The following is a 25,906-nucleotide window of genomic DNA, read 5'->3' as shown; positions in this document are numbered from 1 at the left end:
GCCTTAATTTCTTTTCTATCTTCGTTTGGGTGTGTGTTTTTGTATCTCTGTATATTTCTTTCTCTGTCTTTATCTCTCTTTCTTCCTTTTCTTCTCTTTTTTTATGTCTTTGTTTCTCTATCTCTCTCTGCGTAGTCGGTCTCTCGCCTATCTTTCTCCCTGTTTCTTCCTTCTTGTTTCTTTCTCCACCTCTGTTGTCGGTCTTCGCCTTGTATTTTTTTCTCTGTTTATCACCTGCTTTCTAAATCTCTCTCTCTGTGTATTCCCTTCTCTGTTTTTCTGTCTTTTTCTCTATATCTCGCTTCCCTTTCTTTCTCTCTCTTTTTTTCTATTTCTTTCTGTCTCTTTGTCTCTCTCTTCCCTCTGTGTAGTTGGTCTTTCGCTTTCAATCTTTTTCTCTGTATCATCCCTTTCTCGTTTTTCTCCCCTCTCTGTAGTCAGTATCTCGCCTCCTTTTTCTCTGTTTCTTCCCTTTCTTTCTATGTATATCTCTCACTCAGTCTCTTTCTCTGTGCTGTTCTCCTACCCTCCTTTCCGTACTCCTAACCCTCGCATCTCTCCTCCTCACCGTCACTTCCCTCCCCGATCACCTTGCTGTACTATAGTATACAAGGTATGCTCTGCTCTGTCAGCGTGTCTGGACGCTCGCACTCGGATCGTGGGTACGCGAATTCGAATCTCCCCTGGGCAAAATTTTTTTCGTCAAGAAATTCCCTCTTTTCTTTCTACTTCTTTCGTCCTCTCTCCTCTCTCTCTCTTTTTGTTTCTATCTTTCTTTGCACTCGTTCTCTTCGCCCATCAAGTTATTGCATCCTTCGCCGGACATATCGGCGCGCGTGTTGTGGTAGCGAAGCAGAAGAGGAAGGCGTTGAAGAAGAGGACGAAATGGTGCGCGCCGGTTCATGATGATGATAATTTTCTATCCATGACACATGGCCAACCTTGACCTTAGCAGCTCTGCTGTAAAATTTGAAAAGAAGATGTGGCGGTAGAGGGTTTCGAACCTACGACTCCACGCTCAGAAACGGTGACTTACCCACTGGGCTAAACCGCCGCCTCGGATGACAGACCCGTGCACTATAGTTGGATACAACTTTACATATAGAAGTCCACGGGATTTCCACGTCAAAGACGGGTGCACACTAGTGAGTGCATACTCTTGACTGACGCCATGAGCGCTTTCTAATATAAAAAAGCGTGATCACTTCGAGAGTAAATATACGGTAAAGTACTTACCGATTCCATGCAATGCGTGCTAGTTCAACTTTCGGGGCGGCAAGTTTGTCGACGTACACTACTCGTGGATTGGAACGCGAGAATGTAGGGCTGAGTAACGCACGTACCTTCGTTTCCAGCGTCTAGAGTTCATGCTATATCGGCGTAATTCTGACTCGAACACTTACATCGGAACCAACATAACTTTTTTTGAAAATCAACATTACCTTTAGCGGCCAGATTGGCAGCGACATGAGGCGGTTATGACGACCAATTGCTCATAGTAGTTGTTATATGCAAAAAAGACGACGCCGCGTTTCACTCCGTGAGTGTTGTACGCATTGTAATACAGACGTATCACCAAATGCACGTTTTGTACATTTATGTGTGTATACACCAGAAGCGTAAACAACGTAAGCATCACTCTCGTTTCGCTTTTGTCCCATGCACGTAAGCACACTGAAGTTCTCGGTGCGCCGGATGGCGCATCAGAAAAATAAAAAGCACATTTTGACGACGGCGTCCCAACGTGCGGCACATTTCTGGTCGACGCAGCTACGTGAGCGCATACACGAACACACTTCCACTCACTACACGGTGTCTGTCTCTCCGACATCGTTCAGAAGCGCCACAGAATCACGGAACGAGGAATGACGGTGGAAACGGGTGGTCTCTCGATGCTGGTATAGTAGAAGTTCATGCAGACGAAGCTGAGTTATTCGAGGACAGTACATTACGCAGCTTCACTGTGACGCGCTCAAGCACTGACGAAAGTTCATAGGTGAAGCACTATCGTACATCCGGAGTCGGCTGGCTTGAAGCAGGCTCCATGTTTACAAATCGATGACGGCTTCAGTGCGTTCGATGGCCTACACGGCCGATGATGCTGTTGTAGGCATGCATTCTTGTGAACTGTGCCTACGGTATGGCGTACTTTGCAGCAAGCTCACTGAGCTCTTGCATGCCTACGGTTCCACATTTGCGGATGCATTGGAAAAATACTGCGGGCAGGTGGCATTAGAAATTTGGTTTCGTAGTCGCGTATAAGAGACTGTGCTGAGAGGTAAATTCGCTCTTTTGTTGTCGTGGCGCCGAGAGATGAATGTTTAACTTGCGAGACCTGACTGGCCTGCGTGACGATGCTTTAAGATAGGAGATGGAAGAACACTTTTTCGCATCTTTAGTAATGAAAGATTCCACGCCTCCACAGTTTTTGCCTATGTTTGCGTTCCATCAACGTGACTTCAAGGACAATTGCTCCACGCCTCTCGAATAATGTTGAGGTCACAAACGTTCGGTTTCTGGCGACCCCAACTAATTTCGGCTAAACACCTTTCCACAGTCAGCAGCGACTTTCCCGGGACGAAAGCAGATCGGCTTGCGAAGTATATGCTTTTCACTTTTATATTAACAAATTTTTTGTTAATCAACTCGATGCTTTAAGCCCTTACCACACCACGTAGACCTGCATTAATCAAGCTCTATTTTGATTTCTGGTTGCTGTGCATTTTGCCCGTTGCTTACACTGCCCCATGAAACCAGACAGCTGGCAGAGACTGCGTAATGTAAGACTCCGGTTCAGTTCTAGGCTGCAGGAGCTGGTAAACCATGACGACAATGAGGCACATTTTCAACGCACCAATGGGATTTACCGTGGATTCTGCAATAATTATAAATTGATCAGGTTTAAGCTTTCAGTCCAACGGTAGTTACACTGATGTTGTTCTAGATTGATTGCTGACCTCGGTTACAGGCACAGTGGTCGAGCGCACGCTTGTCGCAGATCATCGTGCCAGCCCTGCTCAGAATTTAGTGACGCCACAGCACGCTCATGCTTATGCACTACAAAATGATACTGACACGTTCCGTAACACCTATGCTACGACAATAAACTGATGTAGTGAAATCACAACGAATAAAAATAAAACGCTTCGATTCTGTTGGTCCATGACTTTTGTGACACCACACGCAAAGGTGCCGAAGCAGCACTTGCTTTCCATCTTCAGCGACTATACTTCATTTGTCCGCTGCCGGTAGATGGCATGTCACAACACGCAGTACCTTGCTTGTTAGAGGGGGCTATAGATGCATTTCGTGTAACTCGTTGACGGTGTCTTTTTCTCACTAGGTCTGCCATCAAGGGTTACATCTTGAAGAGCGGTTCACCTTGTGCACCTCTTCTAGGATCTTGTAAACCCTACTTTGTGGCTGGGCGTTGTCTCATTCGTTGTTTCCAGCACTACGAATGACCGGTTATAGTGTACGTCGACTTTATATTGGCGATTGACATTCGTCGAAAATTGACTCTATTGGTTCGTGAAACTAAGGCAGCCAACGGAATGACCGGTGTTCGAGGATACAGAATCACTTTGATTTGTGCAACGGTTGATGAAACTGGATGAAACACAAGTGCGAGATATTGAGTCAGATTTGGAGTCGCGCCCGTGTGGCAACGAGTGTTTCAAAACAGATGTCACTGCGCTGTCCACATTCGGTCGCTGTGCCTAATTCCTGCTCTGCGAAACGAATGCTTGAGTCTCCCTACACGTGGGAGGTAGATGGGGGCGGGCTGCACAACGTATAGCGTGAGCTGTTCAGCTATTTGCTCGTTGGAAAGAGCACACAGGTGGTGACTGCCGTCTTGTGCGTCCCGAGCATGGTTGAGAGCACGTAGGGCAAAGTGCGGTCCCGACATCAGGGCAGCGCCAGTGCGGTGATATCACTCGATGATGGGCATGTATTCCGACTCGGCCTTACAGAAGTTCTCCAACTGTGAATGAAGCTCTTTGATGGGGCATCTGTCCTGTGGTTGCATCTTCCAGCAAGTCAGCATTATCTTATAGATCTCTTCGGGACATCCTTCGGGCTTGGTCAAGAGCTTGCCACTGGTCACCTGCTGGATAACCTGCGTGCGGATTTGTGAAGTGGTTTTAGGGCTAGCGCTACAGAGACGAGGTCATGAAAATACAGCGGTGCTTCTCTCAGCGTCAGTGCACGGAGCTTTAGTTCACATCACGAACTTGTAAATAAGCTCACAGGCATATCTACTACAATACGAATTAACAAACTATTCGTATGGCAACTCTTTTGAGCAAGTAGTATGGACATCTGGCGGCAGTTTCTCATCGTTTTTTGCTTATAAATATTGTATGAAGTATGTGAGACTGAAGACTAAATATAAAGAGCGCACTCTGTCTCTGTTCTTGCCAACTCACGTGCTGCACGGGACTATATAGTGTTCCTTGTGTGCGTGAATGAGAGCTGTCTTTGTCGACTAACATACCGCTCGTCTACTGATGCCCGACTATAAGTGTGACTGGAATGTTATGATATACGCGATCTTTCAAACATAGAGCGTCAGCCAAATCTGGTTACTGTGGCCGCCGCCGAATAAAAGTATATAATAATAATAATAATAATAATAATAATAATAATAATAATAATAATAATAATAGTAATAATAATAATAATAATAATAATAATAATAATAATAATAATAATAATAATATAATAATAATAAATAATAATAATAATAATAATAATAACTTCTTTATTTCCATCAACGATGGAGGAGACTGCGGGTAAAAATTGCTTGAAGCACAATTAACTTGACAGAGGCCTGCACCCACCTCTACAATGCAGGCAGCGATAGCACACTTTCACAAAAAGAAAAGAAAATCATATAGAACACATATTCAGAATACAAATATATCCAAAAAAATTATGCAATTTCATACAAAAAAAAAACAGCCACATCAGTAAGAAAGAATGAAGAAAGCAATATTTTTCTCCTATTTACTATGTGAGCATGGATTAATGAAATGTTCGCGCAGTGTTCGTGCAGAAGTTATCTGCAAATCAATTTGTAATTTATGAAATGAATTTAAAAGGGTTGGTAGCGTGTATGATATTCGCTGCATAGAATAATTTGCCCGCGCAGTGACCACCTTCCACTGTTCCACTATTCTATATCACTGTGAATGCAGCCAGGATGCCTTAAACTGCTGTGTAGATATGGCTTTCGAGTCTGGTGCATTTCGAATTCGGGAAGTTGATGATTATCCATCTTCAACACAGCCAATTAGAGGAAGGGTGGGCAAAAAGAACGTAGGATTTTTGCCCCCGTGTTCTCTGCTCGTTCACGCCGCAAGCGGTGCTGTCAGCAATATTTCTATGCGTGCAAGTTGAATAAGAGATGCCTACCTCGTGGTTTGACAGCTCGTACCAGGGCTGCTTGCCGAACGCGAATATTTCCCAGAGTACGACGCCGAAGCTCCAGACATCCGACTCAACGGTGAACTTGCGGTATAGGATGCTCTCCGGAGGCATCCACCGGATGGGCAGCATGGTATGTCTTCCAACCTATGTATATAAGCCAGGGCGGATGGAATAATAAAATTAAGAGAGGAGATGGGCAGGGCAGAAAAAGGGGCGTAGCCCGTGACCGTATTACGTCATAGCGACATAAAAGGGCCCCTAAACTACTCCGAGTTCAAAGACGAGAGAGTGGTTTGTTTCTCGCCTTCACTACCCTTTTAAGTCGAAAGCCTTAGATGCCTCATGAAACGCGTGAATTGACTGTCGGCGTCCCACGTCGGCGGCCTCAACTCGAGTCGTGCAAAAAAAAAAAAAAAAAAGCCGGCAGATCCCACGCATTGTGGGAATCGATGTAATGCGAAGCAGCCAGCAAATAGCTGCATACATCATCTTGTATGTCATTGAGGAAAATGCGTGTCATGGTTTACATGTTAACTCCTAATATTTATGTTCGTCACACAGTAACGTTGCACAATACCAACTTCGGGGTAGATCACGCTAGCGAAACGGCCGCCAGCGCACCATGAGCGTGGCACGTAAGTCATGCTGTACATGACATGTGTGTTATGACTTTCCTGTTAACTCGTGTTATTTATGTTCGTCACACAGTCACGTCGCAAGATACCAATTTCGGTGTATATCAAGCTAGCGAAACGGCCGCCAGCGCACCATGAGCGTGGCACGTAAGCCATTCTGTACATGACATGCGTCTCATGATTTTCATGTTAACTCGTGTTATTTTTGTTCGTCACATAGTCACGTCGCAAGATACCAATTTTGGTGTAATATAAAGCTAGCGAAACGGCCGCCAGCGCACCATGAGCGTGGCACGTAAGTCATGCTGTACATGACATGCGTGTCATGAATTTTATGTTAACTCTGTAAAGGCGTTTATTGACGGCGGGATCGACGGCGACGATGCGCAGCGACGACAGTAACGACAGAGCGCACTCGCAGACTCACGAGCAAGAGCACGAGGGGCGTGCTCTCCGAGAAGAGGCAAAGAGGGCGACCCACTAGAAGGCGCTCAAGAGGACGGCCCATTACAGCGTTCTAATGCTTCTGTACAATTACCCCGGGTACGCAAAGGGAGCCGCCCGGCGACCTAACAGCTGGTCACTATGAGCGGGTCATGGTAGGGCTTGAGGCGCTCCACGTTCACAATGTCGCGCCCTCGACGGCGCATGTCCGAAGATGGCTCAATGGGTTCAATCAGGTAGTTGACCGGGGACGTGCGTTCGACGACACGGTAGGGGCCTTCGTATTTGGGCAGTAGTTTGGAAGAGAGGCCAGTTGCAGCGGTCGGGACCGAGAGCCACACGAGCGCTCCAGGGAGGAACGTGGACTCAGAAGTGGTGGTGCCACCGCGAATACTCTTCTGCCGCTCTTGTTCGTGCGTCGTAAAGGTCTTCGCAAGCTCGCGACATTCTTCAGCAAGCCTGGCTGTGTCCGAAATAGGCGCACATTCAGATCGATCCGGCCTGTAGGGAAGGATGGTGTCGATTGTGTGCGACGGGTGCCTGCCGTACAATAAGAAAAATGGCGAGAAACCAGTAGTGCTCTGAGAGGCGGTATTGTAGGCGTACGTGACGAAGGGCAGAATGGCATCCCAATTTGTGTGGTCGGCTGCGACGTACATTGAGAGCATGTCGCCGAGCGTGCGGTTAAAGCGTTCGGTGAGGCCATTCGTCTGCGGGTGGTAAGCAGTAGTTTTGTGGTGAACGACGTTGCACTCTTTGAGAATGGCTTCGACGACTTCCGACAAGAAGACACGGCCTCGATCACTGAGCAGCTCCTGGGGCGGACCGTGACGCAGCATGAATCGGTGGAGCAGGAAGGAGGCCACATCGCGCGCTGTAGCCGCTGGGAGGGCGGCGGTTTCGGCGTATCGCGTTAGATGGTCAACAGCGACGATGGCCCAGCGGTTACCAGCCGAAGTCAGTGGAAGTGGTCCATACAAATCGATGCCCACGCGCCCAAACGGACGGTTAGGGCAAGGTAATGGTTGTAGACCTGCTGGCGACACGTGCGTTGCAGGCTTTCGGCGTTGGCAATCGAGGCAGGAGCGAACGAACTTCTGGACGTAGCGGTACATCCCTCGCCAGAAGTATCGTTGTCGAATGCGGTGGTAAGTTTTGGATACCCCAGAGTGCGCGCATTGCGGGTCAGAGTGGAAGGCCTCGCATATTTCAGAACGCAGACTGCGGGGTATCACTAGTAGCCACTGGCGGCCGTCGGCGTCATAATTGCGTCGGTGCAGTAGGTCGTCACGAATGGCGAAATGGTGGGCTTGACGACGCAACGCGCGAGTGGATGGTATTGCCGACGGATCCGTCAGCAAGTCGATCAGCGAGGTGATCCATTATCCTTGCGCTGTTCGGTAGCGATGGTGTGGACGTCGATTGAAGCAACAGCAATGGGAGATACTGAGCAGAGTGTATTGTCGTCAGGCAAGGGAGAGCGCGAGAGGGCGTCGGCGTCAGCATGCTGGCGTCCGTTGCGGTACAGCACGCGGATGTCGTAGTCTTGCAGGCGAAGTGCCCAGCGGGCGAGACGGCCTGAGGGATCCTTCAACGACGACAGCCAGCATAGGGCATGATGGTCGGTGACGACATCAAATGGGCGACCATACAAATAAGGTCGAAACTTTGTAAGGGCCCATATGATCGCCAGGCACTCTTTTTCCGTGACTGTGTAATTGGTCTCGGCTCTGGTAAGCGTACGGCTTGCGTATGCCACGACATATTCGGGGAACCCTGGTTTGCGCTGCGCAAGAACAGCGCCGAGGCCTACACCGCTGGCGTCCGTGTGTACCTCCGTTGGGGCCGTAGGATCGTAGTGGCGTAGTATGGGAGGAGACGTCAACAAACGACGGAGCTTTGCGAACGCGTCGTCACACTCGGACGACCATGAATTTAGGGGTCCGTTACTTCCAAGGAGCTTCGTCAGCGGCGATATGATGGTGGCGAAGTTTCGTATGAAGCGTCGAAAGTACGAACACAGTCCTACGAAACTGCGCAGTTCTTTGACGGACGTAGGTTTGGGAAATTCGGCCACGGCCCGAAGCTTGGCCGGATCGGGAAGGATTCCGTCCTTGGACACGACGTAGCCGAGGATTGTCAGCTGCCGCGCTGCAAAACGGCACTTCTTCAGATTGAGTTGGAGGCCTGCGTTGCGCAAACGCGTCAAAACGTGCCGCAGACGTTGGAGATGCGTGGAGAAGTCCGGAGCGAAAACGACAACGTCGTCCAGGTAACACAAGCACGTGTGCCATTTCAAGTTGCGTAGAACGGTGTCCATCATGCGCTCGAAGGTCGCGGGCGCATTACACAGACCAAACGGCATGACGTTAAACTCGTACAAGCCGTCGGGCGTGACAAAGGCTGTCTTCGGTCGAGCGTCATCCGCCATGGGTACTTGCCAGTACCCCGAGCGCAAATCAAGAGATGAAAAGAATTCGGCTCCTTGCAGACTGTCAATCGCGTCGTCGATTCGCGGCAGCGGGTAAACATCCTTGCGAGTAATCTTGTTGAGCCGTCGGTAGTCCACACAGAACCGCACGGAACCGTCCTTCTTCGCGACGAGAACAACGGGAGAGGCCCATGGGCTGTCCGAGGGCCGAATAACGTCGCGTCGAAGCATATCGTCGACTTGTTCATTAATGACCCGGCGTTCTGCTGGAGACACGCGATATGGACGTTGCCGCAGTAGTGGTTGGGCGCCAGTGTCGATGCGATGGGTAACAGCGGAAGTGCGGCCGAGAGAAGTTTGCCCGACATCGAAAGAAGAACGGAATTCTTCCAGCAGGCACAGAAGTTGGGAACGCTGGTCCGATGTGAGGTTGTCAGCAATGGAGGACCTAAACACATCAGCAGGTGACGAATCGGTCGTGGAAACAGCACTGAGCGTACGGGAGCTGGCGCAGTGCGTGTCACCCGGTGCGTCTATAACTTGTGCGTCTTCGAGGGGTTCCGCTCTGCCGAGACATTCCCCTCGCACCAACGTAACAGTGAACGGGGATGGGTTGGTCACAAAAATATCCGTGTTGCCCTGAGTGATTTCCACGGTCGCAAATGGCACCAGCAAGCCTTTCCTAGTGAAAACGCGGTCACATGGAGAAAGGAGTGCAACGACGTCGCAGAAACCGGTGCAATAGACTGACACAGCCGTTGACGAATTTGCAGGAACTGCGATGTCGTCTTTGACGAATACCTTGGTCGCAGCCGATGAACTGTCTGCCGGCGTCAAATCTGAGAATGGTGAAAGCTCTATTTCGGCTGGCGCGCAATGAATGACGGCGTCGTGGCGGGAGAGAAAATCCCATCCCAGGATGACGTCGTGAGAGCATGAGGAAATTATGATGAATTCGACGGCGTACAGAGCGTCCTGAATGATGACACGGGCTGTGCATACCGCCGTCGGGTGAATACATTGGGCGCTGGCTGTACGGAGGGAAAGACCGGAAAGTGGCGTCGTCACTTTTCGTAGCAGGCGGCTTAGTTTAGCGTCCATAACGGATACGGCGGCTCCAGTGTCGATAAGGGCAGATGCGCGAACACCGTCCACAAAAACGTCTATTACGTTCGATGGGCTTCGCTGAGGGCTTTCGCAGTTCGATAGCGTCGCAGCCCTTGCCTCGTGGACTGCGACGACTAGTTTTCCTGGTCGCGTGCGACCGGACGCGGGCGCATCGGCGACAGTGAGCGACGTCGGGGAGACGGAGAGCGCCGAGTAGATGGAGCTTGGCGTGACGTCGGTGACAGAGGCGTAGGTGGGGCGTAAAATGAGCGGTTTGACTGGCTGGTGGCGGGCGACACGACTTGAGGCGGCTGGACGCGATTGCAATAACGCGCCACGTGGCCGGCGTAACCGCATGCGAAGCATATGGGGCGGTTGTCAGGTGTGCGCCATCGGTTTGCTGGAGCAGGGCCCGCCCATGGCGCAGGACGTGACTGACGGGGTAGCGACTGATATGACTGCATCGTGGGCTGCGGTCGTGGCCTCTGCATTACGTCGGCGTAGGTAGCCGGCACAGCCGCTTCGAAGGACTGATGTCTAGCGGCGGCTTCGGCGTAACTGTGTGGGGCTGCCGTAGGTATTACTGGGGACGTCCTTGCGACAACTTGGGCGTAACTCAGTGGTGCAGGAGCGGGATGGTGCTGGTGGTACTCAGGCATGACCTCCGCGATTTCCTGCTCAATCGCTCGACGGAGGGGAGGGAGAAGAGTGGTTGACGGCTGGTGAACGTACTGAGGTTGAGCAAAGTCCAGCAGAGAGAACTGGCGCGCGATTTCCTCGCGCACGAATGACTTCACCTCTGCGAGCAAGGCGGAGTGGTCGGATATGGTCGACAAGCCAGCGAGCTCGGCGTCGCGGGATGGAGAGCGACGGGTCATCGACCGCTGCCGGCGCAGCTCCTCGTAGCTCTGGCAGAGCGTGATGACCTCGGCCACTGTGCTGGGGTTTTTCGCGAGCAGCATCGTGAAGGCATCGTCGTCGATGCCTTTCATAATGTGCCTCATCTTGTCAGATTCCGACATGGTGGCGTCGGCTTTCTTACACAAATCGAGGACGTCTTCAATGTAGCTGGTAAAGGTTTCGCCGGCCTGCTGAGCTCGTTCTCGCAAGCGCTGTTCGGCCTGCAGCTTACGAACGGCAGGGCGGCCAAACACGTCGACGATGGCGGTCTTGAAAGCGGACCACGTCGGGAAATCGGATGCATGGTTGTTGTACCACATGCCTGCCACACCCGCGAGGTAGAAAACCAGGTTGCTCAGCTTGCCTGCTTCGTCCCATTTATTGGGGACACTCACCCGTTCGTAAATCGTGAGCCAGTCTTCCACGTCGGTGCCATCCGCGCCGGTGAAGATAGGAGGGTCGCGGATACGGGGGACACCGGGACAAGCGGTCGGGGCAGGAGGCGGCGTTTGCTGAGCGGCGTCTTGCGGCATGGTAGATGGCACGGTACGGGATCGAAGCTCCAGGGGCATCAGATGGAGACCGAAGTTGTGGGGACGGTACAGCACTCTCCACCACTTTGTAAAGGCGTTTATTGACGGCGGGATCGACGGCGACGATGCGCAGCGACGACAGTAACGACAGAGCGCACTCGCAGACTCACGAGCAAGAGCACGAGGGGCGTGCTCTCCGAGAAGAGGCAAAGAGGGCGACCCACTAGAAGGCGCTCAAGAGGACGGCCCATTACAGCGTTCTAATGCTTCTGTACAACTCGTGTTTTTATGTTCGTCACACAGTCACGTCACGCAATACCAATTTTGGGGTAGATCAGGCTGGCGAAACGGCCGCCAGCGCCCCATGAGCGTGGCAGGTAAGTCATGCTGCACATGACATGCGTGTCATGATTTTCATGTTAACTCGTGGTATTTATGTTCGTTACACAGTCACGTCGCAAGATACCAATTTTGGTGTATATCAAGCTAGCGAAACGGCCGCCAGCGCACCATGAGCGTGGCACGTAAGTCATGCTGTACATGACATGCGTGTCATGATTTTCATGTTAACTCGTGTGTTATTTATGTTCGTCACGCAGTCACGTCACGCAATACCGATTTCGGGGTAGATCAAGCTAGCGAAACGGCCGCCAGCGCACAATGAGCGTAGCACGTAAGTCATGCTGTACATGACATGCGTGTCATTGTTTTCATGTTAACTCGTGTCATTTATGTTCGTCACACAGTCACGTCGCAAGATACCAATCTTGGTGTATATCAAGCTAGCGAAACGGCCGCCAGCGCACCATGAGCGTGGCATGTAAATCATGCTGTACATGACATCGTGTCATGATTTTCATGTTATGACTTGTCATTTATAATCGTCATACAGTCATGTTACGCCATACCAATTTTGGTGTACATTCGATTAACCAAGCGACCAGGAGAGCACAAAGTCGTAGGCGGCTAGATAGATAGATAGATAGATAGATAGATAGATAGATAGATAGATAGATAGATAGATAGATAGATAGATAGATAGATAGATAGATAGATAGATAGATAGATAGATAGATAGATAGATAGATAGATACGCTCAAAGTCGCAGAAGTTCGCTAAGAGATGCTTCGCATTTAAAATTATCATAATGTGATGACGTCACCATATGACGCCATCATGACGGCAGAGATCCCCAAAATCTGTGATGTAATCGTTATGTCACTGACGTCATCATGACTGTATATAACGTGACGTCACATGATACGTCATCACATGACATCGTCGCTTAGTCAAAAGTGGGGCGATCACGGAGGCAGCGCAAAGCCAGGTGAGGTGCAGAAAGCTTGCAGTGCCTCCGATCCTGGAGGCAGTAAAAAAAAAAAACACGTTACGTGCAGACAGCTTTCGGATGGGGGCGAGGGATGATCAATATATCGACTGAGAAGAAGATGATGGCTTTCGCCTTCGAGTCATCTTAGGCTAATGCAGAGGGGACCCTGTGAGATTTTACAAGCGCTATCTCCTCCTAGCCACTTATTGCTTCATAAAACACGTGGGCAGTGTCAGTACTAAGCGTTCATCCTGTCAGGATTTCGTGGTTTTCGGCTAAACTCTGGTATCTCCGCTTGCGCAGTCGAAAACGCACAAAACAAAGTGAAATCAGTTGGCCGCGCACGATAGATATGCGAGAAAAGGCAGAACGGGCGTGCGACGTGAGAAACAGTTCGCAACCGATATCCCACGTATATGGATAAATCGATAGATCATTTTTTCATGACGTCACGTGAACACTGCAGACTGCTGGCGTCACGAATTGTGCTGAAAAGACATGCAGGAAACGCCAGGAGAGAAACACACTCGTTCTTTGTATTTTCGGAGGTTGTTTAGGGGCCCTTTAAGATTGTGTATGCTACATAAACGCCACTGTTGAGGAGAAAATTAGGCAAGAAAGTGCCGAAACTGATTCGTAGTTTCGTGCGGCCGCGCTGGTGAGAAAATATTATCAGAGGCCGCGCGCACCGAGTCGATGCACTGTAGCGAAGGCTTAGGTTCGTATCAGCCAATCATTAGCAAGTGCCGGATGCTTGTTCCAGAGAAGCGGTAAAGGCTCGGTCAATATGCGCTGCTTATCATTATTCCGTGAAGCTAACGTTCAGTCAGCGTCATGCGGAGGGCGATCAGGCGTGCACATTGGAGAAGCCTTACTTCTTGTTCTCTTTTGTGGTTGCCTGACGAGACCCACAGTTTCCACAACGGTCACAGGAATGTTGAGATGGTATATACTTGTTTACTATCGGCCACGCGCCCTGATTGATGCGATCGGGTTTCGCCCACAATTACAGAACAGGCCGCGCCGCAATGTCTCGGAAGCTTCGCCATTGTTAGGAGTGTTCGATTCAGATTACGCGCAGGGCGCGAGTATAGTCAAGTTTATTTGAGAGCTGACGCGAGCACCAGTGATAACGCCGGAAGGTTCGATCACAGATGTATGAAAGACGACGCATTCCGCTGGCGCTCAGATTACCGACGACCGACGACTGTGATCGCCGTTATCAGTGTACAGCGTGTATTGCTTGTACGTAAATTGAGTAACTTTGTTTTATTGGCACAGGATCGCCCAATAAAGAGTTTCGTCTCTACTTAGAATGACTGTAGCTATCTTCACCGTCACTACCACGTGACACTCTGCGCACTATAGAACACAACAGGTCGGGATGCGTTTCTGCTGTGCGCACACGTTATTAAATTAAATTCACACGCTTACCCTGTAGTAATCTGTGCTGTAGACGTCCCGTGACATTCCGAAGTCGCCTATTTTGACGACCAGCATGTCGCCGACGAGACAGTTTCGTGTCGCCAGATCTCTGTGCACGAAGTGCTGCGACGCCAAATACTCCATGCCTGCTGCCACCTGGACCAAGAAGGGCACGTAAAAAAAAATGCTGCACGACGCGCGTCGGTTAGAGCGTTGTGGCAAATTCATGGAGTGAACGTACTTGAACCGATATCTTCAGTAGGTCAGCCCTTGTCAGAGGTGCAACGGGTTTGGCACCTGGATCAAGCACCGAACGATCCGGGCCACGGTCCCTACGGAAAGAATATTGCGCTTCACTGTACGACGCTCGAGTACGATCCGATCGAAATATAAGCCTCAACAGCGACATTTGTTTTCATCGGTCATTCACCACTTCGGACAGACTGTGGCTTATTAGAATAAAAAAAAATGAACAGATACACAATTTTGGCTAATGTGAATTGCGCAGTTGCGCATATAGGGTAAAAAAAATTGAAGTTTGAAATATTGTGCGAAAAACACAATTATGTGAACACAGTGGGGGACTCCGGTTTCACTTTGATTATATGGGGCTTTTAAAGGCGCGCCTGAACCTGTGCACACGGGTGTTTTTGCACGTAGTTGCACATAGTTCCAATTGAGATGCTGTCGGCGTGGCTGGGAATCGAACCCGCGCTCTCGTTCTTATAGCAGCAAAACCCGCTAAGCTACCACGGCGACTGTTGAAGCGCTTAGTACGAATACAGACACACAAAAAGAGCGTGACGTCTACACAGAATGCTATAATCGCATTAAAAATGATTGGGTAACTAACTAACTAACTAACTAACTAACTAACTAACTAACTAACTAACTAACTAACTAACTAACTAACTAACTAACTAACTAACTAACTAACTAACTAACTGACTAACTAACTAACTAACTAACTAACTAACTAACTAACTAACTAACTAACTAACTAACTAACCATGCAGAAAAATTACACCATCTCCCGCTAAAGGGGACCATGAGGCGATGCGAAGCCGGAGCACTTGCACGATCGCGTTTCGTTGGCGTTCGTTGGGCATGCTACCGACCTCGCGTCGTGGAACGCGAAGAGGGACGCTACGCGCGTCGTATCTTCCATCTAGCCCGGCCGTTAATTCTCACAGGGCGAGCGGGGAACGCGGTCGACAGGCGGGCGAGAGGGGGGCTGCGTAGGAGAGGAGGGAGAAGGGGAGGGGACGCGCATGCGCTCGAGCTCATCGCGGCGTTGCGCAGGAGAGAATTTCGGCATGTCTAGCCCGCGTTTCAGTGGAAGAGTGGAAAGGGGGAGGGGAGAGGGGAAGGGGTGAGGGTGAGTGGAGAGGAGGTGTGTGGAGAGGGTATGCGCATGCGCAGTAAGGGTGGTCACGCCGCACACCACCACCACCACCACCACCACCACCACCGGATTGAGCTCCGCCTTAAGATACTTCGCATCTAAAAGAGGTCCTCCATCTCTCCCCCACCTCGCTCCTCGCTTTTGGAATATGGCAACCTCCGCCTCTGTCCTTCGCTACCTGAAAGACACAACTCACCTGAGAAAATTGTTGAGATCTCCATATTCCATGTACTCGAAGAGGATCATGAGCGGATCTCCGTCGGTGGAGACTCCGTAGAAGCGCACGATGTTCGCGTGCTGCAGGTTGGTGAGCAGTTCGGCCTCGCGTTCGAAGTCCACACGTGCCTCTTCACCCGCCGCATCCTTGAGCGTCTTCACGGCAACCAGCGTCGTCGGCTCGTCGGGGCTCAGGTAGTCCACGGTGCCCAGGAACACGCGTCCGAACGCACCTTCGCCCAGCGACTGGATGAAGCTGATCTTCTCGCGAGCTATGTGCCGTACTGCTGCGCAAAGACGTGCGCGATCATGAAGCCTCATGGCAGGGACTCATTCGATACCGGTAGTAGATGAGAGTCAGTACATCACTGTGAAAAATCGCTTTTACTGTGACACCACGTGCCTGCGAGCACCGGTTGCTGTTTCCGCTAACACTTGTGGCATCATTTATTTTTAAATTACATGTTGTTTAGGGGATGTTAACGCGTTTACATAGCGCCGGCTACTACTTTTCACAGATAATAGAATCCGTGAATATCACAGCAGTGAAAAAAATTACATAAAGGGAGAGTTTATGTAAATCAGTCTAGCCATAAAAATTATCACAGATTCACGAAGTCCATTCACGTAGCGACACGAAAAACAACACAAAATACAGTCCAGTCACATAACACTATAGTTCACTTAAAATGCAGTCAGGCGAACACCGTGTATGCTGAAAACCAAACTACGCAACGTTCAATCACGTAACGACACCGGAATTGACAAACTCCAGTCACAGGGACAGAGAATAATGTTACACATGAAGCGACACATAACGCGACACGGTCATTTATTCATTGAAGGGGATCGGCCACCTCTTTTATACATATGTAGATGTACGGTGTTCACGGATTGAAACATGGCATCGATAGTTCAGACGTAACAAATTGTATGCGCACTTGCTTGAGACGATCGCGTCACGTCGCTACGAATCTGGCCACTAAAAGTGACTGTGATATAAATGTAGGAAAGAAGATGACTTTTAAGGGCTCGTTCTTCTTTGTTAGACACAATATTAATGAGAACTAACAGACAATAATGCCAAGGAAAGTATATAGGAGATGTTATTTGCAGTAATTAGGATATAAATGGGAAGAAAGTAAAGTGGAAGAAAAGATAACTTGCCGCCGAAGGTCGCAGGTTCGGTCCCTGCCGGCGGCAAGTTATCTTTTCTTCCACTTTACTTTCTTCACACTTATGTCCTAATTACTACAAATAACATCTCCTATATACTTTCCTTGGCATTATTGTCTGTTAGTTCTCATTCATATTCTGATATAAATGTATACGAGCTGAGATTACGCCGATGGCTTATGAATAGAAAGCGGTGGAAACGAACTTAAATGATGAAAAATCAAATCAAAAATTTTTATTCCGGTGTACAGCGAACACTGTATGCCGACGAAATTGGGCTAAAGGTGTGTTAATACACCTGACGAGGGCCCAACTTCCCTTCGGTAGTTCAGGCACATGTTGCAGCATGAATTTCACGAAAGTGTTACACAGTGATGATACAATCTACGTATAGACTTAAAATGTCGCTTTTCGATCCGTGAGCACTGTACATTGTTAGATGTATTTGCTCACACGAGCTCTGGCGGTTTGGCCACGATTCTGTTAGTTCAGAATAAAATAAAATAGAAACAAGCAGGCTTTTTTTTCGTTATTCAGTAAGAATATTTTTTATCAGTATCAAAATAGATAGGTAGACATACAAAATTAGGTGGGCGAAGTAGCTTTTTAAGAATAATAACTAACTTGATAAATAATAAATAAATATATATTCCGCGCTGGGAATTTCGAGCGTGCAGCGAGAACGCTTAAAGTTTCCAGCCTTTCTCTATCTGCTTTGATGAGGCTTGCCAGTATATTTTTTCTAGGGATTTGAAGTCAAGAGCCTTCTTTTACTACATGTGCTGATATGTCTTGTGAATACGCTTTAAAATCGAACAATTCACGGCTTTCTTCCGTCCCGCATACGTCCCATTCGTATAGGGCACTTAGTGTTTCAAGATGTACTTGTTATCACGAGATGGCCCACTCGCTAACAAACATAAGATAACACAAGATAAGCCAACATTCGAATCAAGCCGAACCGTTTTTTCCGCCCTTCAGCGTCTCCTGGTGGTAGACGGGGTAGTTGGGGTTCTCGACCATGCGCGCCATGTTGAGCGGGATGCGCTCTCGGCCCGTGACCACGGCTCTCTTGCGGTCGAAGCATCGGCGACCGCCCGGTCGCAGCGAGTCCCATAGCCAGGTGGAGAAGCGGGTGCCCTCGGCCGCGTAGTCCTGTCGGAACTGGCACCACCGCAGCGTCACGAGCGCGCCGCCCACCGCCACCAGCACCAGTAGCACGCTCAGCGCCACGATCATCGGGATCTGGTGCTGCCCGAGCGGCAGTGAAACATTGAGTGAATGACATCCTTGTACTGACGACAGGGGCACTTTGACTTTCGGATTATTTAATTGGGGCTACGGGAAATCAAGCGCAGCAGGCAAAGGTGAACGGAGGGACGTATCGGAACACTGTCAGGCACACACAAACGCGGACGGAGGGAACTGATGACAGCCTCTGTCCTTGTTTGAGTGCGCTTGACAGTGTTGTGCTATGCAAAAAGAGCTCGCCCAGAAGTTGGTACTCTGGAGAGACATACGTCCACTGGTGCTAACTATACGCCAGTAATAATAGTCCTGTCACGCTGGTTGAAACAAACCAGGCAGTACCGATTCAGGTTGCGAGATCACGACTCGAAAGAGATTGAACGAAGCCCACGTTTTATAAAAACACATATGTCGACATTACTCAACACTTACCGTCATTTAGGCAATACCGGCCGACGTTAGCCATGATCAAGCCAACACTTGGTAACATAAGCAAACATCTAGACTTATTTATCCAACATTAGCCATTCTTCATTTATTCGAGTTACTTCCCCAAGTTTCTTGATTTTACTGCGGTTTGGCAGAGGTATCCAACAAAACCACAGGGAGGTAAAAGGCGATATCTTATGGAAATATTTTATACCGGGGTCACACGGTCGTTGTCATCGCGATCGAACCCAACCAAGATAAAATTTCTCAACAGCGATTGGCTCAGTTACGCAAGTTGCGGAAGGGAGCCAGTCACTATTGAAAATTTTGATCCTGATCGGGCTCGATCGCGATCGCAGTGCACTGTGTGACACCGTTATTAGGTTCCATGCACTGCTGCCTCATGTTCTTTTCCTTTCCCCATGCTTATCGCTCACATCACGGACGCCGTATTGGTAAACACTCATAGCCTACTCGGTGCTGCCGGAGATGGGCCAAGAATAGCAACTAGTATGAAGGTGCCGTCGTTCATCTTGGTTTGCTAGCTTTGCGGTCGCGATGACGTCAGTGCAAACAATCTACGCGTTTGATGGCGTGCGTCACTGCATGTGTCGAAGCTTTACCTATAATCACGCACCTGCTCGGCGTCCGTCATCGTCTCCCTCTCTTGGACGCGCGGCTTTCCCGATGGCACTGGCATTCTTGGCAGCTTGTGTCCGTTCTGGGGAACTGGGCACAATGTTAGGCAGCACACATTAGCCGTTGCCGCAAAACTATCACGACTATCATGACATGAGTATCAGTGGCGGAGGCTTGCACTTGTGCCCCCGTTAATCTTAACGTGAAAGGGAAACTGCCATCCACCTATTTGTCCCTTCGTCCACCTTGTGGGATTTTCTAGAAATGCGTTGCCACAGAAAGTTAAATTCTTTCTTTTCTTGCGAATTACGGTTTGCACATACTCTCTAATTTCAAAAACGTTACCATTTAAGCTTTTCATGAAACACCTTAACAGGGCAAGTAGGATAAGACAGATACAAGCCAGCAAGAAAGAAAGAAAGAAAGAAAGAAAGAAAGAAAGAAAGAAAGAAAGAAAGAAAGAAGAAAGAAAGAAAGAAAGAAAAGAAAGAAAGAAGAAGAAAGAAAAGAACAGAGTGAGTGGGAGGGTAATCAAAGAGGTGTCTGGTTGGCTGCCCTTCGTTACCTTACGCACTGCATGGCGTCATGAATTATGCTACAAAAACGTGGTGCCATGCATGATGTCATGGAATGTTATCAGCGCTGTTACCTAACTTTACGTAGCTGAACATCTACATAGTAATAGTACATAATCTGGAGTTTTACGTCCTAAAAACCACGATATGATTATGAGAGACGCCGTAGTGGAGGGCTTCGGAAATTTAGACCATCTGGTGTTCTTCAACGTGCACTGACATCGCACAGTACACGGGCCTCTAGCATTTCACCTCCATCGAAATGCGACCGCCGCTGCCGGGATCGAACCCGCGACCTTCGGGTCTGAACGTCTACACTGAACAACTTGGTGCAGCAACGGAACTGGTGAAGTTACTAAGACACTACACATTTTGGCGCTTCTTGTAGGAAAAAGAAACACAAACCTGGGATTATTGTTCAGAAATCAGCCTCAAAAGGTCGGTATGTTGTAATATAAAACTCGTTATATATTATGATATTAAGAACAACAAGAGTTTGTGTCACTGTCTGTGGATTGCATTCTGGAAAGCGCATACTCACATGGCGTGAAGGACACCTCGAGGCTTCTGTTGGCGACGCCGTACTCGTTCTCAATGACTAGAGTGTAGATGCCCGCGTTCGAGGGAAGGTCTGTCTGGAACTCCAGGTAACCTGTGACCCACCGTTGGCACCACCTTCATCGTCAAATACTCGTACAATGGCTATCGCGAAATAGCGCGTACATCGAAATTTTTAACACAAGAATATACGCGCGGTGATTCGCGCGATGCCGTACCGTTCTAGTTCTCGATTGTTGTAATTGATTTATATTTGACTTTTGCCGTCATTAACCTAATAAAGGTTAGCTTCGCCAGTGGATCTGTGATCGCTTTTCCGATTTCTTTTTCTTATTTATTTCTTATTTAGTCCAAATAAGAAATAAATGTAAAGGTGACAGTCCTTTCTGCCAAAGGTTTTGCTTACATCGGGGCAAGCCATAAAGAAGTCAATGTTGTAATGCAGTTATGTTCCTGTTATCTTTTGTAGTCTTCAGTAGACTTATTGTTGAGATGAAATTGAAACTTGCGCCTATTGTTTTTGCAAGTGAGACAGTAGACCCCTTTTTGCGGCAGTTGTTTACACTCGCAAAGAAGGCTTATACATTAGAAATCATTGGATTGAAATTTGACGACAATATTGCATTGCTGTTATCAGCGGATAGCCTACATTAGCTAGCAGTCAGCCAACGTAAGCCAATGTTAATCATCATACGTAGCCATGAGTTAGCCGGTGCTGGTAGCGTGCGAGTAAACTCGGCAGTCGAGTTCAGTCAGAAATAAGTTGTCATTTCGGGGCATCACCAAGCCCGGTTAAAGAAAGGGGCTGTAAGAGGTTTTGAAGTTCAACTTTAACAGGCTGCCTGATATTGCTGGCTCCTACAGGGTATCCTGCCATAGGCGTGCGCACAGGGGGGGGGGGGGGTGTAAGGGGAGCGGCCGCCCCCACTATTCACATAAGAGGGGGGGGGGGCGCAAAATCTGCCCCATACATTGACTTAGTAGGGTGGGGGGGCGCTGCGATGAACCTTTGCCCCCTCTGATGGGCAACCTTGCGCACGCCTATGTATCCTGCGCATTGCCACAAGGCTTACATGCGTTTTCATCGGCCGAGTGATTCGAGGTTCTGGTGCGTACCTTTGTAGATGGCAGCGTCTGTCTTGACGTTCACTGCGCTGTACTTGTTTTTCTCGTTCTTTTCGTTCTTGTCGTCTAGGAATAGTGGCTGGTTGTTGAAGTACCATGTGAAGTTGTACGCCGGATAAGCAACCGCTTCGTACTTGATGTGTTGGTAGTAGCTCTTGCTCAAGTCCATCGACAAGATGCGGGGCGGCGCTGGATCAATCAATCAATCAATCAATCAATCAATCAATCAATCAATCAATCAATCAATCAATCAATCAATCAATCAATCAATCAATCAATCAATCAATCAATCGTCATTTAGAATACTAAAGCAATTTACAGTTGGCGATCAATCGACGCGAACAACTTTAGCAAAAGAGCTGAAGCCTTAGTTCATTAAACCGTGCAAACATTGCCTGCCAATGAATCAGCATTAAACACAGAATGGAAGACCAGAAGTTTATCCTGCACAGTTCTTCCTTCCTTCTGCCAGTGCAGCTGTTCAACATCGCAGACAATTTGTTACTTGTACAAAGGGCGCTGTTCGTATTACTAAGGCGAAAGCCTTAGAGGCCTCATCAAACGCGAAAAGTGGCCATCGGCGACGGCGGCGTCAGCACGAGTGATGCAAAAAATGATCATCATGTGATGATGTCACATGATGATATAACGCCTATATTGAAGCATAGATTTCATTAGCCTGCGCGTTTTGTGGGACAAGCACCTAGTCTATTAAAGACACTTTCTTTTTCCAGCTTCAGCACCACATAAGTAGCGCAAACATGAAATAGTAGAGCCAGAGGAACAATACATTGCTTTTAAAATGGATTGATTATTATTTTTTCAGTGACACTGATGTTTTCGATTTCTCCAGCTTCAAGCTTCGTCTAAACTTTCTCGAAGCAAGCATTCTCCGGTGTCCTTTTATTACCGGAAGCCTTCCGTCGGTAAGGCATCAATCGGCGAGCCAAGGCCCTTTTCTCAAACAAACATGCCATTTTTAAATTCGAAATAATCGGTAGATAGGAATGATGCGGCTACTCACTGAAGATGGTGAGGCTGACTTCGGCCTTGGAGCGTCCCACGACGTTGTCCGCGTAGCATCGCAGTACTCCGTTGGCGGTGCCATCCACGCCGTGCAGGATCAGTTCGGCAATCTTGACTTGGTGGAGGCGACCGTCGGGGCCGATCTCCTCGGAGACCGTGTTGGCGACGTCGAAGGGCGCCGCCTCGACCCGCGTCGTGTTCCAGTGCACCCTGGGCGAGGGCTGACCCCAGCCGCGACACGTCAGCGTCACGCGCTCGCGCTCGTTGACCACGGCACTCGAGTTGACAACCTCCACTTCGGGGATATCTGCGCAGAAACGGAATCATATAACCAGTCAATGTTTTTATTGAAGCGAATTTGGATGCCTCATCAAAAGCGAAAAGCGACCTTTGGCGTCTTAGAGATTTGGCGAGATCTGGCTACACTTCGCGAGGCCGGCGTCGAGCATCAACACGAATGATGACAAAAAAACGTAAGTAATAAAAGCCGGTCAAAACTCACGTGATACTCAAATGGTTGTGCATGTGCAGTCGGCGTACCAAAAGTGACATGACTTCAATGTAACGGGACGTCATCAGTGACGTCACAGATCGCCAGAATTTGTGAAGCCATAGTGACGTCATTATGACGTTACAACATGACGTCGCATGATGACATGATCGCATACATCGTCCCTTGGTCAAAGGGGGTCCGATCACGGAGGCAGTGCAAAGCCACGTTAGGTGCAGAAAGCTTTCGGAGGCGGGCGGGGTAGGATCAATAAATCGACTAAGAAGAAAAAGAAGACGGCTTTCGAGTCGTCTTAGGCAAATGCATAACTGACCGTGTGTGCCGTAACAGAATGGAATACCTTTATTAATGTCCTACAAGATGCGCGCGAACGCGTTTAGGGCTCCCACGTTGCTGCATAAGATAATTGGCGGGATCATGATTATTGTGACGCAATGCTCCTAATTTTGTCCAGAACACCGCGGAAAACCCACTGCAAAACCCATTGTCGCGGTTAACCCGAAACCCTTGTCATGGCGTCACACGAAACTGTCAAATCGAGAGCTTCCTTCCCCTTTCACTATAATGCCTACTCTTTTCATGTCAGATTCTTAGTTTCCAATCGCGGTATATCTCACTGAGGTGTCTAGCAAATCCATAACTGTGGTGCAGTGGCATCCAGGCTGATGGCATAGAGTGACAACGAAAAGTGAAATGAAATAATTTGTTAAAAAATACTTTCAGGGTAACGTGTTCTGACGATCCGTTTCATTTTTCGTACTTTTTTCAACCTTCGTCATAGTCTCGGACGCCCTCGAGCTGCCGTTATCGCTGGAATAGGTCATAGGCGAGACTAGCGATAAGAAAAGAATTCTGTTTTGTGTCTTGCTGGAAGTGAACACGAGTCACCTATCTTCTACGCATTTTCGGCGCTTAGGCTTCCCGTACTTTGCGTGTTCGCTCTGGGTTGCGTGCGATGGCGATGCACTGACGGCAAAAAAATGACACGCTGCAACAACCGTAGCGTTGACGTTTGTTCCACAAAGCGTCTCGGTGACAATTAGGTTGCCGTTGGTTTCAGTTGTGACGCCCGTGACCAAGATTTTTCCATAACTGTTAAGAGACCATAACGGTTATCGCTATATAAAACGTCTGGCTGGCAGGCGCGCTGCGTCTGCCATCTCGCCCTGTTGCGAAAAGAGCTTATCAGGGCCGAGCATATCGTCGTGTTTATTGCAGCGATAGCTGCTATCGGAATTTCGCAGCTGAATTCGCATCATTGCCGTATGTCGTCGCCATAACTCCTCAGTAATGATTATGCAAGCACGTCTGAATGCCGATGATAAGATCGCAAATTCATAAACATATATAAGAACGAAAAAAAAGGGTATCGACGGCTTTCTCTCGATTTTCGGTCTTTTAACTCTGAAAATTGACCCTCCAATTCTATGGATGAATGGACAATTGTTGACTACGAGTGCGTTCCAAAGCCCAATGTCAGGAAGTGATTAACGTGCAGATTTTTTGCTATATCTTCTCGTCGCATTTCACGATGGAAGTACAAACCATGGCCCATCTTGTTTTTCAACATGTTATCTAAGTACCTCCCTTAGCAACAGGGAGCAACAATGTCTTTAAAGGAAGTGAACAGCGCGGACGGCGAGAGACAGTGATGAAAAAAGCAATAAAAAACAAAACAAAGGTAAGCGTTGCGAGCTAGGGTTATGACACACGACATAGCCCGATGTATAAGAAGTAAGCTGCACTGAAATAGCTATGAAATGAATAAATAGCTTCCTCCGAAAGATGCACTGATTTGCCAAACTGTTTATACTATAACAAAAATGTTGTTGCGGCTCCTCAAAGCACGGTCCTCGTTTGTGATAACGATACGCTCTGGCTCGAGCATAGATGGGCAAGCTCACTCATGAGTCGACTCACTAAGACTCACTCAGACTCTGATCGAGCCGTGACTCTGAGTCCGAATGAGTCCAGCTGAGTTATTGCTTGGCGAGTCTGAGTCCGAGTGAGTCTGGTTGCGAAATATTTTAGTGAGTCTGAGTCCGAGTGAGCCCTAAGTGCCATGTATATCTTGCCGTATGTATATTTCTTGAGCGAGCCTGAGTCAGCTCCACATTCTTTGACGAACTATGGGCTCGAGTTAGGCAAGGAAAGAGTACGAGTTTTGGTAACGTGCCTAGCAGGCCCGTAGCCAGGATTTTTTTTTTTCGGGGGGGGGGGCACTTGCTGAAAACATTGACTATTTGAGAAAAACGCCTATTTTCATTATTTATTTTCGATAAAACACCATGTGTCATCAAAATTTCGGGGGGGGGGGGGCGGCTACGGTCCTGGTGCCTAATAGGTGACTCCGAGGCTGCCTTTGGGATGGCGTCGTACACAGTTAACCTTGAGAGCGCACAACGGTCCCTCGGAGAGCGAGAAGTCAGGCGCGTGGTAAGGCAGAAAAGAACGGATGTTGCCCGAGGCCGGTCAGGACCGGGCCACGCGAACAGTTGGCCCGAGGCTGCCGTGAGAGGCAGCCATCAGTCCACAGAAGCGACGCAGCCGGCGTGAAAACGCCTGAAGCCCGCAGGCAGGCCGTCGCTAATGGCGCGCGCATTGCTCTTGACAGTCGCGGTGACGGCGGAGCTTCACGCTACCGCTGCGACTCGAAGGCAGCAGAGTGGAACCTTTTTTCCACTACTGGTCTCCGAGAGGTGATCGACGGTGGCGGAGCGTAGCGGGCGGAAACATGGCGACAGCAGGCGGGGCCGGCCA

The 25,906-nt window shown here is 48.9% G+C and overlaps 1 protein-coding gene across 3 annotated transcripts in view; it reads right to left on the bottom strand.

Annotated features, from left to right (window-relative positions):
* Positions 1-1,525: 1,525 nt before the first annotated feature.
* LOC119389529 (high affinity nerve growth factor receptor) overlaps positions 1,526-25,906 on the bottom strand; it is a 139,873-nt gene continuing 115,492 nt past the window's right edge. Inside the window, exons 6-15 of one of the 3 annotated variants that reach the window (XM_037656840.2) lie at positions 22,634-22,942; positions 21,601-21,798; positions 20,468-20,578; positions 19,350-19,441; positions 17,998-18,286; positions 15,840-16,146; positions 14,480-14,570; positions 14,248-14,394; positions 5,419-5,577; positions 1,526-4,120 (exon numbers count right to left, since the gene is read on the bottom strand). In XM_037656840.2, coding sequence (XP_037512768.1) covers positions 3,935-4,120; positions 5,419-5,577; positions 14,248-14,394; positions 14,480-14,570; positions 15,840-16,146; positions 17,998-18,286; positions 19,350-19,441; positions 20,468-20,578; positions 21,601-21,798; positions 22,634-22,942 — 1,889 coding nt within the window. In that variant the 3' untranslated portion in view covers positions 1,526-3,934. The remainder of the gene's footprint in view (positions 4,121-5,418; positions 5,578-14,247; positions 14,395-14,479; positions 14,571-15,839; positions 16,147-17,997; positions 18,287-19,349; positions 19,442-20,467; positions 20,579-21,600; positions 21,799-22,633; positions 22,943-25,906) is intronic. The other 2 variants (XM_037656842.2, XM_037656841.2) reach the window with 2 other exon arrangements.

The sequence above is a fragment of the Rhipicephalus sanguineus genome, chromosome 4, assembly GCF_013339695.2.
Source record: "Rhipicephalus sanguineus isolate Rsan-2018 chromosome 4, BIME_Rsan_1.4, whole genome shotgun sequence".
Classification (NCBI taxonomy): Eukaryota; Metazoa; Arthropoda; class Arachnida; order Ixodida; family Ixodidae; genus Rhipicephalus; species Rhipicephalus sanguineus.
Note: the sequence above shows the minus strand (reverse complement) of the source record. Positions and strands in the feature narration are given on the sequence as shown.